The 14,138-nt window shown below is 42.3% G+C and overlaps 1 protein-coding gene across 1 annotated transcript in view; it reads left to right on the forward strand.

Annotated features, from left to right (window-relative positions):
* LOC129446172 (NLR family CARD domain-containing protein 3) overlaps window positions 1-14,138 on the forward strand; it is a 93,283-nt gene that overhangs the window by 54,510 nt on the left and 24,635 nt on the right. The window contains exons 4-7 of the mRNA XM_073871531.1: window positions 6,774-6,947; window positions 8,088-8,261; window positions 8,489-8,629; window positions 9,814-9,818. Coding sequence (XP_073727632.1) covers window positions 6,774-6,947; window positions 8,088-8,261; window positions 8,489-8,629; window positions 9,814-9,818 — 494 coding nt within the window. The remainder of the gene's footprint in view (window positions 1-6,773; window positions 6,948-8,087; window positions 8,262-8,488; window positions 8,630-9,813; window positions 9,819-14,138) is intronic.

The following is a 14,138-nucleotide window of genomic DNA, read 5'->3' on the forward strand; positions in this document are numbered from 1 at the left end:
TTACCGGAAGTTACGTGCAGACTGCGACAGCCGCTTGTTTATGTTGTTACTGCTGAAACCGTCTATAGTAGTCTAATAATGTGACAAACTCAGTATTAAAGTAGTCAGAGGAATCTTAAATACAACCTCCAACCTCACAAGAGTCTATCATCTCTTGGTTTTCTTTGCCATAACAAACATGCATTAAAAGACACAGTTATAGCAACCAGACTGAAAACTAAGTTGAGCACAAATTATGAAAACAGTGATCACCATAATGGTGACTTTAAAGAAAAGTCTAGTAAAGCCCTGTTTGTTCTCAGTAAGAACTTTTGAGGATGTATAGGGGAGAGTGGGGACAGTTGCAATGTGTGGTAGTTGCAATATTGCTGATTTCTCCAATCAGGAATGAGCTAGAGTGATGGTTTTAATACTGCACATACTCAATCAGACCCTCTCTCATTCTGGAAGAAATCAGCCACATGTGCCAATTCCTTCCACATAAAACTCATTTCAAGTTAAAAAAAGTATTTTTTTATGATCAGAGTTTTTGTCACACCGTCTCATCAGTTTGTTCAAGGAATTCTAAAGTAATATAATTTAAATCTGTGGTTTCTCAGCTTCTAATTGGTATAGCTATCATTTGTCTAAGATATTCTGTTAAGTTAGCATAGCAAGTTTTATCATGGCTGTCAGTGTGGGGATAGTTGCAACACCATGTAAAAGCTCATCATTATAACGTAACAAAACAGTAATGTTATGCATTAATAAAGAATCCTTTCAAACAGTCCAGTATATCCTCTTTTTTTTAACTAAATAGATTTTTAAAAATCAGATTACGCCATAATGTAGCCCACTTGTTTTGTTTTTTTCAGTATGTCACTAGAGAGAAAGCATGTGACAAATAGGGGTGTCCCTCTACCTCTTCTCAGATCAGCAGCAAATACACACATTTCAGTTCAATTCTCTCTGTTTTATGAAATTTCAGTGTCTCGATTTTAAATAAAAAAAAAACTATTTTGCTAAAATGTGGGAATAATTAATTTAAATATTGTTGATTAAAATGTTTCTGGTCTTACATTTGTAATGTGTTACTTTAACCTGCTGTGCACAAACAAAATAAAGTGCAAAGATTAAGTTAAAGATTTTATTACATTTTAATAAATGTTGCAACTGTCCCTTTGGAGTGTTGCAACTGTCCCCTATTGTGGGGTCGGTTGCAACATTTGACTTTGTCTATTCAAATATAAATTGTACATATATTATCATATATACACATGTTATACGTGTGGTTGGAGTAGCTGATAGATGTGAGTTTATTGTAGAAAAATCTTGGCTTTCTAATGCAAACAGTCTCTGAGAAACTTAAGGAAATGTAAAAAGTGTTGCAATCGTCCCCCCTCTACCCTAACAGAAATAAAGTCAAAGTGGTTTATAAGTGAAGATGGTAATGGTGTTTGTGGAAAGGTTTAATTCTCCTCTGGTGATATATGGAGAGATTTGAATGGCTTTTGTTATTTTCAGTTCACGTTCATCTAAGTATTTGTGTCTATGTTTTTCTGCTCATCTCTTTTCTTTTCTTTTTTATTTATCTTTTCTTCAGAGATTCTGTTTATTAGCAGCAGGTGTCCATCATTAATGCTTCAGTATCTGAACTCATTGACTTGATTTCAGGTTGATCATTAGGACATTAATGTAGGGAATAGTGAATGAGGGTGTAGGGTTTGATTTGGGACACAGTCTTTAACGGTGGACACCCAGGGCCGTAAATTCACATTATTCTGAAAACAGTTTTTTTGCAGAATGCAGAATTTAACAGTATATTCCTGTTTTTGTTAAAAAACTGAATTATAATGTTAAAACTAAGTCCCTTGGGGTCTATCTTACCCCCAAGCCACTTTTCTTTAGTTTAAAAATATGGTTCCCTTCATCTCAGTGAAATAAGATTTTGTGACTTTTCCAGATTATCCGTCAAGATTCATATAAAAAACTGGGCTTGATTTGGTCGCTTTAAAGAGGTGTAAAAAAATTACCAAAAGAGGCCCTTTGGGGGTAAAAATTACCACACACACACACACACACACACAAACACAGACTCACACACACAAAGGCACAGTAAAACTTACACACACACACACACACACACACACACACACACACACACACTTACATTCATTCAAATTTCTGTGTCATTTTGTAAAAACAGACATTTCAAAATGCATCAAAAACTACAAAAAAAAATTCTACTATTTGAAATAATATTTATTTTTAATGACCTTTCTAATGTTTATAAACATAAACTCACAAAATGTATCAAAGTACTGATGTTGAGCAGTTGGCCACATTCAGTGAAATGAATGGGTCTCTATGGGCCTCTGCTTGTCGAAATGATTTATTTCCTAAACTGTAATTTTTTTATGTTTTTTTTTCTAAACATCAAATGGCCGAATTCATCACATGACATCTAGATCAAAATTTATGTGAATTTCTCTTAAAAATTTGATATTTTACCGGTAAGCTAATTATGTACTTGAGGAATTGAGTGGTAAACGGGTACAAAATTACTCAATCTCCCAAAACACAGCATTAATGTATAGATGGGAAGTAAACAAAAAAAAGATATATTATTTGTATCATTAAAAATGTATATATTTTTTGTAATCACACTTTTAATTTCTGGGGTCATTTTTACCCCCAAGGAACTATAATGTATACAGGCAAATAGGAGCTTATGAGGGTTAAATTTGGCTGTTTTTAACAGCATTTTTTTACAGTGTACAAATAAGATGTAAAATGCAATTTTAGGTTTCAGACAGAGATGTTGAGAGAGAGGATAACAGAGCTTTTAATTCTGCTTCAGTGTTACTTTTTAACACTCTGTAAGATTGGGGCAATATCAGGCATGTGATTGGCTAAGGACAAAAAAGCAGGAAAATATATTGAGACCCCCCCACGTGCACACACACACACACACACACACACACACACACACACGCCAATCACACTGGTGGCGGATCTATGCGGATAGTAAAGCAGGACCCATAACAACTGCTTTTTTTTAACTTATTTCCTTGCCTTTATTCGGAACCAATATTGTTGCATCGTCCCTCTCTCAGGAAACACGTCCTTGTTGATAGCCTACTTGGAAAGGAAGGAAAATGCATCTCTTTGTCATCTGACGTGCCACCCGGTGTGGCCCTGTTGCGCCTGGGCGGGGATTGTGGTTCCGTCCCGGGTTACCATGGTGACAGCTGTGAGATCCCACCTCCCCCTTATTTTTTACATATCTGCATGATTCACATAGGTCACATTTTCAGGTCGGAAAATCCGGAATTCCGGATTAATCCGGAAAAATTACATCCCTGCAATATATACATCCAGCAGTGTTTATTTAACTCTGGGGATTTTTAGCCAATGAGCAAACATGCCCTTGGGCTAGCCCTTAGTGGGCCCATAATGGGCCATAGTAGGCTTGCTTGCAGGGAAGCCCTTTTCTATAGAAAGTAGGTTGTTGTTGTTGTTGTTGTTGTTGTTATAAAGCAGTGGTCTTCACCATTTTTTCATGAGGGCCACACTTATAGGTCAGGGTCAATAGGAGAGCCACCTTTACCGCATATGTTAGGTATCAAAAGTTACATCCAGTCATAAATAGCATGTCTGCTTGTCAATCTGTCAATCTGTTGCAATGCAATAAATACAAGGGCAAATCATTCTTTATCATTTACCAGTCAAATTTGTAACTGAGACAATATGATTTCCCTTAATGACATAAAGGATTTTAATGCTAAAGCCGGGTACACACCAAAAGATAATCGAGCTGATTTTGGGCCGATTTCCCCCCTTCCGACAATCCTAGCTATGTCCTGAGTATCGCGAAGGTTTCACAGATTATCTTATCAGATTGTCCCTTCATGTGAGGTGTGTTAAGAGTGTCCGAACCTGCTCGGAAGAACGCCGGAGCCGCGCCGATCGCGAATCGTAAATATTCAACATGTTGAATATTTACGATCATAAATCCTGATGTGTGTGGGGAATCCCGAGGACAAACGCGAGCACGCTATTGAGATTATCACGTGAAACGAAACCATATCCAATCAGAAAGCGAGATGAGGGAAGACGGAAGCAGTCATGGTGCAGCACAAAGGCCGCTTCTTAATCCGTAGGTCGCATTTCCAGGCTGTATATCAAGACTGTCTTATTTCAGAATATATAAAATTGGCTATTATTCGTTGTTCATCGTACAACCCCAAAACAGAAAAAGTTGGGACACTGTAGAAATTGTGAGTAAAAAAGGAATGGACTAATTTACAAATCTCATAAACTTATATTTTATTCACAGTAGAATATATATAACATATCAAATGTTGAAAGTAAGATATTTTGAAATGTCATGCCAAATATTGGCTCATTTTGGATTTCATGAGAGCTACACATTCCAAAAAAAGTTGGGACAGGTAGCAATAAGAGCCCAGAAAATTTAAATGTACATATAAGGAACAGCTGAAAGACCAATTTGCAACTTATTAGGTCAATTGGCAACATGATTGGGTATAAAAAGAGCCTCTCAGAGTGGCAGTGTCTGTCAGAGGTCAAGATGGGCAGAGAATCACCAATTCCCCCAACGCTGCAGCGAAAAATAGTTTTCTGAGTTTCTCCGATAAAAATTGCAATGAGATTGAAGTTATCATCATCTGCAGTGCATAATACCATTCAAAGGTTTAGAGAATCTAGAACAATCTCTGTGCGTAAGGGTCAAGACCGGAAAACCATACCGGATGCCCGTGATCTTCGGGCTCTTAGACAGCACTGCATCACATAAAGGAATGCTACTGTAATGGAAATCACAACATGGACTCACGAATACTTCCAGAAAACATTGTCAGTGAACACAATCCACCGTGTCATTCGCTGTTGCCAGCTAAAACTCTGTAGGTCAAAAAAGAAGCCATATCTAAACATGATCCAGAAGCACAGGTATTTTCCCTGGGCAAGGCTCATTTAAAATGGACTTTGGCAAAGTGGAAAACTGTTCTGTGCTCCAACGAATCAAAATTTGAAGTTCTTTTTGAAAAACTGGGATGCCATTTCATCCGGACTAAAGAGGACAATGACAACCCAAGTTGTTATTAGCCTCAGTTCAGAAGCCTGCATCTCTGATGGTTTGGGGTTGCATGAGTACGTGTGGCATGGGCAGCTTACACATCTGGAAACGCACCATCAATGCTGAAAGGTTTATCCAAGTTCTAGATACAAATGATCCCATTCAGACGTCGTCTCTTTCAGGGAAGACCTTGCATTTTCCAACATGACAATGCCAGACCACATACTGCATCAATTACAACATCAAGACTGCATAGAAGAAGGATCTGAGTACTGAAATGGCCAGCCTGCAGTCCCGATCTTTCACCCATAGAAAAGATTTGGTGCATCATAAAGAGGAAGATGCGACAAAGAAGACCTAAGACAGTTGAGCAACTAGATGCCTGTTTTAGACAAGAATGGGACAACATTCCTATTCCTAAACATTGGTCCTCTTCCACCTGTTCCTTGTATGTACATTTAACTTTTATGGCTTCTTATTGCTACCTGTCCCAACTTTTTTTGGAATGTGTAGCTCTCATCAAATCATAAATGAGCCAATATTTGGCATGACATTTCAAAATATCTCACTTTCAACATTTGATATGTTATCTATATACTACTGTGAATAAAATATAAGTTTATGAGATTTGTAAATTATTCCATTCATTTTTTACTCACAATTTCTACTGTGTCCCAACTTTTTCTGTTTTGGGGTTGTATATTGTTTTAATAAACTTATGACTTGTGAATGTAATGCTCAGTTAACTTGAATAAACCAGGTTTCATGACGTATGCAGCCTGCATATGCGACCTCAGCAGGCTACAGCCTTCAGATTGAGAAACGGCCAAAGTGAAGTTGATGTGGACAGTAGAGATGGAGGATCAGCTTGTTGATTTGTGGCAACAGCACGAATGTTTATACGTGTCTTGTAAAAATTATTCCAAGCACTATCATTGAAATGTCTTCCTCCATATTGTCCGCCATGCTTGTTTTGAAGTCTTGCGAGATTTTGTGGGATTTCCTGTGTTCACAGTCGAGACTCTGATTAAAAATCTGTTTGTGTGTGGTGTGCTGTCTTTAACACATAATGGCACACCACACACTATAGGAGCAAAACGGATAAATCTAGGATTTTTTATCCTCAAGTTTGTGGTCCATCACATTTTTAAAATCTCATAAGATGTAAAAAATCTTCTGGTGTGTACCCAGCATAAGCATTCTTATAATATGCTTATGCAGTGCCCCCCAAACCACCAGGGGGACACCTTTCTCGTAATTTCATGCGGCGCAGAACGGTTGGCGAGTGACATTACTGTGCAGGGAGAGCAATTTAAAAGCATAACAAGCAGTCTGATCTCACGCTACTTTGATGTCATATGGCGTTCGCTCTGTGCAAGCACTGCATGCGATTGAACACGCTTCTCGGCGTGCATCTTGATCTAATAGGTATGGTTTTCTAACAAAGTTAGCTCCGGAGCAGAAATGACAGAAAAAGCGCATGTCACCAGTCACAAATTAAAACTTGCCAAGCCGCGCAATGAAGAACACTGTTATAAAGTAAAGTTCTTGTGGAACTGACTGTTAGTATTCAGTTGTCAGTATTTCTCTAGCAGATCTTGATGCTTCTGATACTCTGGATCATAGCTCAAAAGTCATGCATAGTGCATAATGCATAATTTAAAACACTGTTATCTTGTTATTTCTCTCTCAGTCTAAGTGTCTGCAATTTGATAGCAAAAAGTTGCTCATCATTGGCCATAATTCTCAGCTCAAACTCCTCAAGTCTGAGAGACCTGGACATGCGTAACAATAACCTGCAGGATTCAGGAGTGAAGCTGCTCTCTGATGGACTGAAGAATACAAACTGTAAACTGGAGATATTAAAGTAAGAAAATCCTTAAACTAATAAGGTTAAATGTGTATGTTTGTATCATGTAAATTCATCAAAATCATCCTTGCATAATGTTGTTCATTGAAGTGTAAGAGACTGTCAGTCAATGACTGTTTTTTTAGATTCAAGATCTGCTTATATTTTTCTGTGGGAAATAATTGTGTAGCAGTTTTTCCAAACAAATCTGATGTAAATTCAGCATTACCATGATACTGATCATTTTAATAATTTAAATATAGCCTATTAAAGGGATAGTTCGGCCAAAAACGACACCAAACCCATGATTCACTCACCCCCAAGCCGTCCGAGCCGCACACGTCCACCGCCCCTCAGACAAACACACTCTCGGATACCCTAGAAAATATTCTAGATCTTTCTGTTGATTAAATGCAATGTTACGGGGCCCAGCAACAGTCCACGACCCTCAAGTCCAAAAAAGTGCGTCCATCCCCCACAAACCAAATCCAAACGGCTCCAGGACGACAAACAAAGGTCTTCTGTGGGTAATCCGTGCGGTGTTGTTGTAGAAATATCCATATTTAAAATGTTATTAACGTTATAAACTACCTTCCGGTAGCGCCGCCATCTTAGACTCAGGAGAGAGTATTAGCGTAGTGTACGCACTTTTCTTAGTGACATATGACAAATTCGGAGGGCGGGGGGACAGAGCAGCAGCAGAGAAACTCTGTACGCTGCGTAAGCTCTCATCCTGAATGTGCATCACTCCAAAATGGCGGCGCTACCGGAAGGTATTTGATTACGTTAATAACATTTTAAATATGGATATTTCTACAACAACACCGCACGGATTACCCACAGAAGACCTTTGTTTATCATCCTGGAGCCGTTTGGATTTAATTTGTGAAGGATGGATGCTCTTTTTTGGACTTGAAGGTCGTGGACTATTGCTGGACCCCGTAACATTACATTTAATGAACAGAAAGATCTAAAATATTTTCTAAAATATCCGAAAATGTGTTTGTCTGAAAAACGATGGACATATGCGACTCAGACAGCTTGGGGGTGAGTAAATCATGGGTTTAATATCGTTTTTGGCCGAACTATCCCTTTAAGCTGTTCTTGCGATTATAAAAAATGACATTCATTTTTCATTTATTTTTTTGGTCCCTGCAGGTTGTCTAGCTGCAGTATTGGAGCTGAAGGTTGTGCTGCTTTGGCTTCAGCTCTGAGATCAAATCCATCACATCTGAAGGAACTGGATCTGAACAATAAAAACCCAGGAGATTCAGAAGTGAAGCTGCTTTCTGATCTACTGAAGGATCCACACTGTAAACTAGAGAAACTACTGTAAGTAATTTGTTTTTCAGTTTTGATTTTGTAAAAGATTTGGGGAAAATCTTTTTTTTTTTTCAAATTAACTATTAGGGTCAGTTCTTGTCAGTATTTCTCTAATGGTCCAGATGCTGCTGTAGCCCTTATACAGTTAATTCTTATTGTACAGTTGAACTTGATTATATCTTAGTATGTCACATTAAATTCAAGTTTAAACCGTTATCTTGTTATTTCTCTTTCAGTCTGAGTCGCTGTAATTTGACAGTGAAAAGTTGTACTTCATTGGCCTCAGTTCTCAGCTCAAACTCTACAAGTCTGAGAGAACTCAACTTGAGTCACAATAAACTGCAGGATTCAGCAGTAACGACGATCTCGGATGGACTGTTAACAGTGGTGTAAGAAAATCTCTAAATCAATGAGCATAAAGGGTGTGTTTGTATCATGTAAACTTAATATAGCTGCTTGTAAAAATTCATCAGTCATCTTCAATTAAGTTAAATTTTATTTATATAGCGCTTTTCACAATTGTTTAATTTCTGACTTCAACAATATTAGCAGTAGTCTACATTAACTAAAAGTCCTGCATCTGCTGAGTCTGCGCAGAAAAGTGTAGCAAAGAAGTTAAAGATATGTGAAAACGTGCAAAAAAGTTATTGGCATTTTTGTCACAGGAAAGGGACAGGGCAACATCTTTGTAGACAGAGTTTTTAAGATAGAACAGATAGAAATTACAGTAACACTTTATTTTACGACCCGCAAAGTACCACGTAATTAACCCAAATTTACAGCGTACCTATTTGTAACAACAGAGTAACCATTTGTAACCTCTACAGTACGTACTTGTAGTTATAAGGGAACAATATTTTAAGTTTAGGGTAATAAGGGGGTAAGAATATATGGAAAATTATTCTCTAAGTATTTCATAACTACAGGGTACCTATTGTAATATTACGTGGTATGTATGACTTAAGTCTATGGGTAATATGGTCTATGTGTAATATGTTTTTTTTTCATATATGCTACTTACCTGATGAAGTGTATTGCATAGCCTACAGTTGATGTCTACAAGCCACGTCGGCAAATAAAATATAACACACAATAAAAATAATAGCAACTTGTACCTCTTTGATCTGTATATGTTTTCAGGAGTTACCAGGTTACTCTTATATTTGCGGGCTGTAAATTAAAGTGGGGCTTATTCCCCGCTTGTTCTATGTATGTACTAGGTAACTCTCACATTTGCGGGCTGCAAACTAAAGTGGTGCTTTGTTCACCTCTTGTTATAAATGTTATAGGGTAAATACCATAAACATACAGAATATTGTTATTTTTATTTTAAAACAACTTATTTCAAAACATCTTTAAAACACTATAATTAAGCCAACACTTAACACTTAATTTTTATTATCAAATAACTTTTATTTCAAATAAAAAGTCATGACACTTTTTCGTAGTTTTGCGGCTGGCTTCCTCTGTTGGTGTTCTTGTCCACTCGGATGTTGAGTTAATGTCGTCTCACAAATGCTGTTCTGCATTACACATAAAAAACATAAATGAAAGCCTTCAGTAAATGTTTCTTCACTGTGCCTTGACAGAAACAGAGTTTTTTGAGCCAGTTAATAACTTTAGGCTAACTTATGTGCTAGCTAACCTGCTGCTACCGTTAGCTGGCAACTTTCTTGAAAAAACATAGCTACGTTTACATGGACACATTTTGCCTCCATCGGATTATTTTTGTGTCATATTGTGTCATTTGAAATAAAAGTAAATAAATTGCAAAGCACCACTTCAAATATGTCCGCAAATGTAAGAGTTCCCTTTCAGTCGGTCACTACGACGTCACGTCGTGACCGACGAATTGGGAACTCGCTTAGAGAGACCAATCTGCTTCGAATACTACAAAAAACGCCAATGAACTTGGCATTGAGATATTTGCATAATGCTGGCGCCGCCCCGCCAGGTGCGTATATAAGGCGCACGTGCAAATAAGGAAATCAGCTTTTTTCGCTTCGAAAGCCGGCTTTATCTGACTGAGAAGCTACTCTCTGCTCTTCTGGGAACGGTTGCTGAAGTTGATTGACAAGCAGTACTAACACAGCGGACGCTCGCAGTATTCCACTGCTCTGCATATTTTTTGTTTTGAGTTTAGTGTGTGCGTTGCCTTTCCCTGTGCGCATCATCAGCTGAGCACCTAAAGAGTGAGTTCCCTAAAGAGTGATACGTGAGAGCTCTGTGTCTTTTTAAAGACAGCCACTCTCTCGTATATTCGGAGATCGGCGTCCTTTTCAGGATTGCTTTTCGTCCGTGCGATCTTGGATGTGAGAGGTATAAGGGTTCCAGTTTCGGTCACGAGCGCTGTCTTCATGCTTGGGCATCAAGCACTCTGAGGCTGCGCTCGTGGGGAGTTTTGTTCTCTCTGTGAGATCATAACCCTCTTGGATTGCGGAGACGACTGACGTTTCTACGGGAATGCTGTCTGCGCCTTTGCAGTGCTGACACCGCCATGGTGCGGCTGTCAAGCGCTCGCATGACGCTCTTCGCATCACTACGCTGAGTAGGACGGAGGATACGTCCTCCACCTACCGGCCTTTCATCCTCAGCCGGTTGAGGCTCCGGTGGAGACGGCAGAGTCGTGTTCTACGATTTCTGCCGATCCATTGGACCTCCTTCTGGTCCCGTTCACTTCTGCAGCATCAGAGGGGTGTCCAATTTCCTCCGAAGTGGAGTCGTTCCGGAGATGGCGGCCGTGCCCGCTCGAGCGGCGGAAACGGTAGAGTTGGAGAGGTTAACCCCTCTCCGCCCGAACCGTACTGCCCACGTGATTGGTATTTCGGAGCTGCTCGGGCCTATCAGTCCTCTGCTCCTGTGCCTTTCTTCCCGACGGCACGAAGAGCTGACGTGATTTCGGCCATCCGGTCGTTCAGCTTCAGCTTTCACCCCTCATCTCCCTCACCAGGGGAGCCGCTAAGGGCGGGGACCCCTTCAGTGGAGCGGGGGTTGCGATGCAGCTGCGTTCCTGGAGGGACCACCCAACCCTTCCCTCCCGTGTTTGTAGACAGTCGTCCGGTTACGGGCGCTGTCTGTCAGGCATGCGGAGAGGCGGCTTCAGCCCTGCACGCAATAACGTTGCTACAGGTTCACCAAGGATTTACGAGGGAAGCCGCGACCTTCAGTCGTGCGATGTTCACCACAGTGGTTCAAGATCGCCACCTTTGGCTGTGTCTGGCTGACGGACGCAGGCGAGAACAATTTCTTGAATGCTCCTGTCTCACAGACCGGCCTCTTCGGCGAGGCCGTGGAGTCGTACAGCTCCACTGCGCAGACTGAGGCGATCTCTTAGGTCATGCCCCGGCGAAGGAGAGCTGCCCTTGGTAAAAACCACCACGCCGGCTCCTCAGTCTGCCTCTCGCCGTCGGCGTGCTGCGGCGACCACCTTCGTTCCCTCCTCTGACCCCCTCTCGGCAGCGCGGTGGAACCGGTCGTCAGCAGCTCGCCCCGCCCGCTTAGCCGCTTCCCGTGAAATCGGGAGTTTAAGTGGCCAGTAAGCGGGCGACCCGGATTGGCAGAGGATCACTCTTCAGGAGACGGTGATTCGCTCCTTCCCCCGATAGAGGGTCGGGTGGAAAATTCTTGGTTTGCATATGTTCCACCGGCTGTTTAGCCGGTACCCACTTAACCACACATAGAGTGCATTCCTCTTCCCTCTCCAGGTCTCCAGAGGATCGAGAGAGTCGTGAGCGGGCACACACCAGCTCACCCTACCTCTCCTCTATCGCCAGCGGGTGTTCTGAGGAGTCCGAGCCCTCCACTGAAGAGACCGGACAACCATCACCCTCATCGGAGTCTGTGCTCTCCGCAGAGGAGACCAGACGACCGTCACCTTCAGCGGGCTCAGGTCAGTGTGTCACACACACACACACACATACTTAGATGCTTATGCTGTCACAGCAGACGCACCGGCAGTCTCACCTGTCTCGCTTCGCTGCCCCACCGCGGGTACTTCGGTAGTGTCGTTAATTCTCCTCGTACGGTGCCTGGGTGCTTGGCTTCAGTTCCCAGCCCGTTCGTTGGGTTTTACGCACGATCCGCCTCGGTTACGAAGTACAATTACCGGCACAACCCCAAAATTCTCGGGCTTTCGTTTTCACTGTAGTGAAAGTGTCCGATGCACATGTACTGCGTGCATAAGTCGATGTCCTGCTGGCGAAGGATTATCGAGCCGGTCCCTCTTACCGAGATGATGATATGATGATAGGGTTTTTCCAGCCTTTATCTCATAGTACCCAAAATACGCGGTGGGTTACGATCGATTTGATTTACGCACCGGCTCCACAAAGGTGGTCTTTTTTGGATGATAACGCCGAGGCTCGTATTTCAATATTCAGATCGGTGTGCAGCTTTAGACCTGTAAGACGTGTACTTTTTGTGTCCATCTCCCTCGCCTTAGACCGTTTTCGCTCTGCGTCGTGGGGTGGGCATATTAATATTAAGTACATCATTCGAGCTGTCTCTCTCTCTCCGTGTCTCCATGAAAGTGCTAGTCACGACATTAAAATATCAGAGAGAGAGCGTTGTTTGCATTCTGCTTTTATTTACGTTGACTTATAATAGCCCGTTCTTGGCAGACGTGCGCGAACACAGAGAGTTAATGCTTCGGCATCTCGCTCGTTTAAGTCATCAGGTCGACTGGGTAAGAGCAACTTTGCCCCGTGCAGAGGATCCTTTTTCTCAGTTGGAATTAGACTCGATCAACTAATTGGCGTGTTTTACAAGAGCGCGCAACTAGTCAGTTCTGACTTGCCTCGGTTTAATTCGAGGGAAGTACGCGGTCCCTCTGAAACAATTTCAGAAGCCCTGGACATATGACAGCATGCTGCAGCTGTGACGCTGCTCGAGCTGCGTCATATGAGACCGCTTCAGCGTTGGCTTTACGATCGAGTCTCGAGGAGAGCGTGGCGCACCGGCATGCATTGTGTAAACACTGCACCTGCGTGTCATTTAAATTTCCCCGTAGTAGACCCAGCATTTCTGATAGCAAGATATGCCTTTGAGGGGTCTCCTGGCATTCTGTAGCATACGATGCCCTAAGCACGGGATGTTCAGCCACGTATGACGGGCTTGCAGTCTGGGGTGTGCATAGCACCCCAACTGCCGCGAGCGGTGCGCTGTATATCTGGGACTTGTACGCTCCGCTTGGAGATGCGAGGGAAGGATGTATTTGTCGACACCGATAACTTTGCGACTGTTGCGTTATTTACCGTTAAGGCGGTTTTGCGCTCTCGTCACCTGTCGCATCTCGCTCGTCATCTCCTCCTTTGGAGTCAGAAGCATCTGAGGTCCCTTCGTGCCATTTACATCCCGGGATCGCTCAATACAGCGGTACGCGCTTCCCGAGCTGCGCCCCCGGCGAATGGCGACTCCACCCCCAGACGGTCCAGCTAATTTGGAAGAAGTTCGGTTGTGCGTAGATAGATCTGTTTGCGTCGCCGGACGATACCCACTGTCGCCTATTTTACTCACTAACGAGGGCAGCCTCGGCGTGGATGCGTTGGCACACAGCTGGCCGCGGGGGGTGCGTAAATACGCATTCCTTCCAGTGAGCGTTATTGCGCAGACACTGTGCAAAGTCAGGCAGGACGAGGAGAGCCTTTATTAATCGTCCGTACTGGACGACCAAGAATTGGTTTTCATAGTTACTGCTCCTCGCGACAGCCCTCCCTGGCGGATTCCCCTGAGGAAGGACTTTCTTTCTTAGGAAGGGGCACATTTGGCACTCGCGCCCCGACCTGTCCATGTATGGTCGTTGAGCGCGCGCAAGGTTTAGGTGATTTATCGCAAGCAGTATCTAACACCATCGACGCGGTTCGAGCACCGTCCACAGGACGGGCTTAC

This window comes from Misgurnus anguillicaudatus, chromosome 2, assembly GCF_027580225.2.
Source record: "Misgurnus anguillicaudatus chromosome 2, ASM2758022v2, whole genome shotgun sequence".
NCBI lineage: Eukaryota > Metazoa > Chordata > Actinopteri > Cypriniformes > Cobitidae > Misgurnus > Misgurnus anguillicaudatus.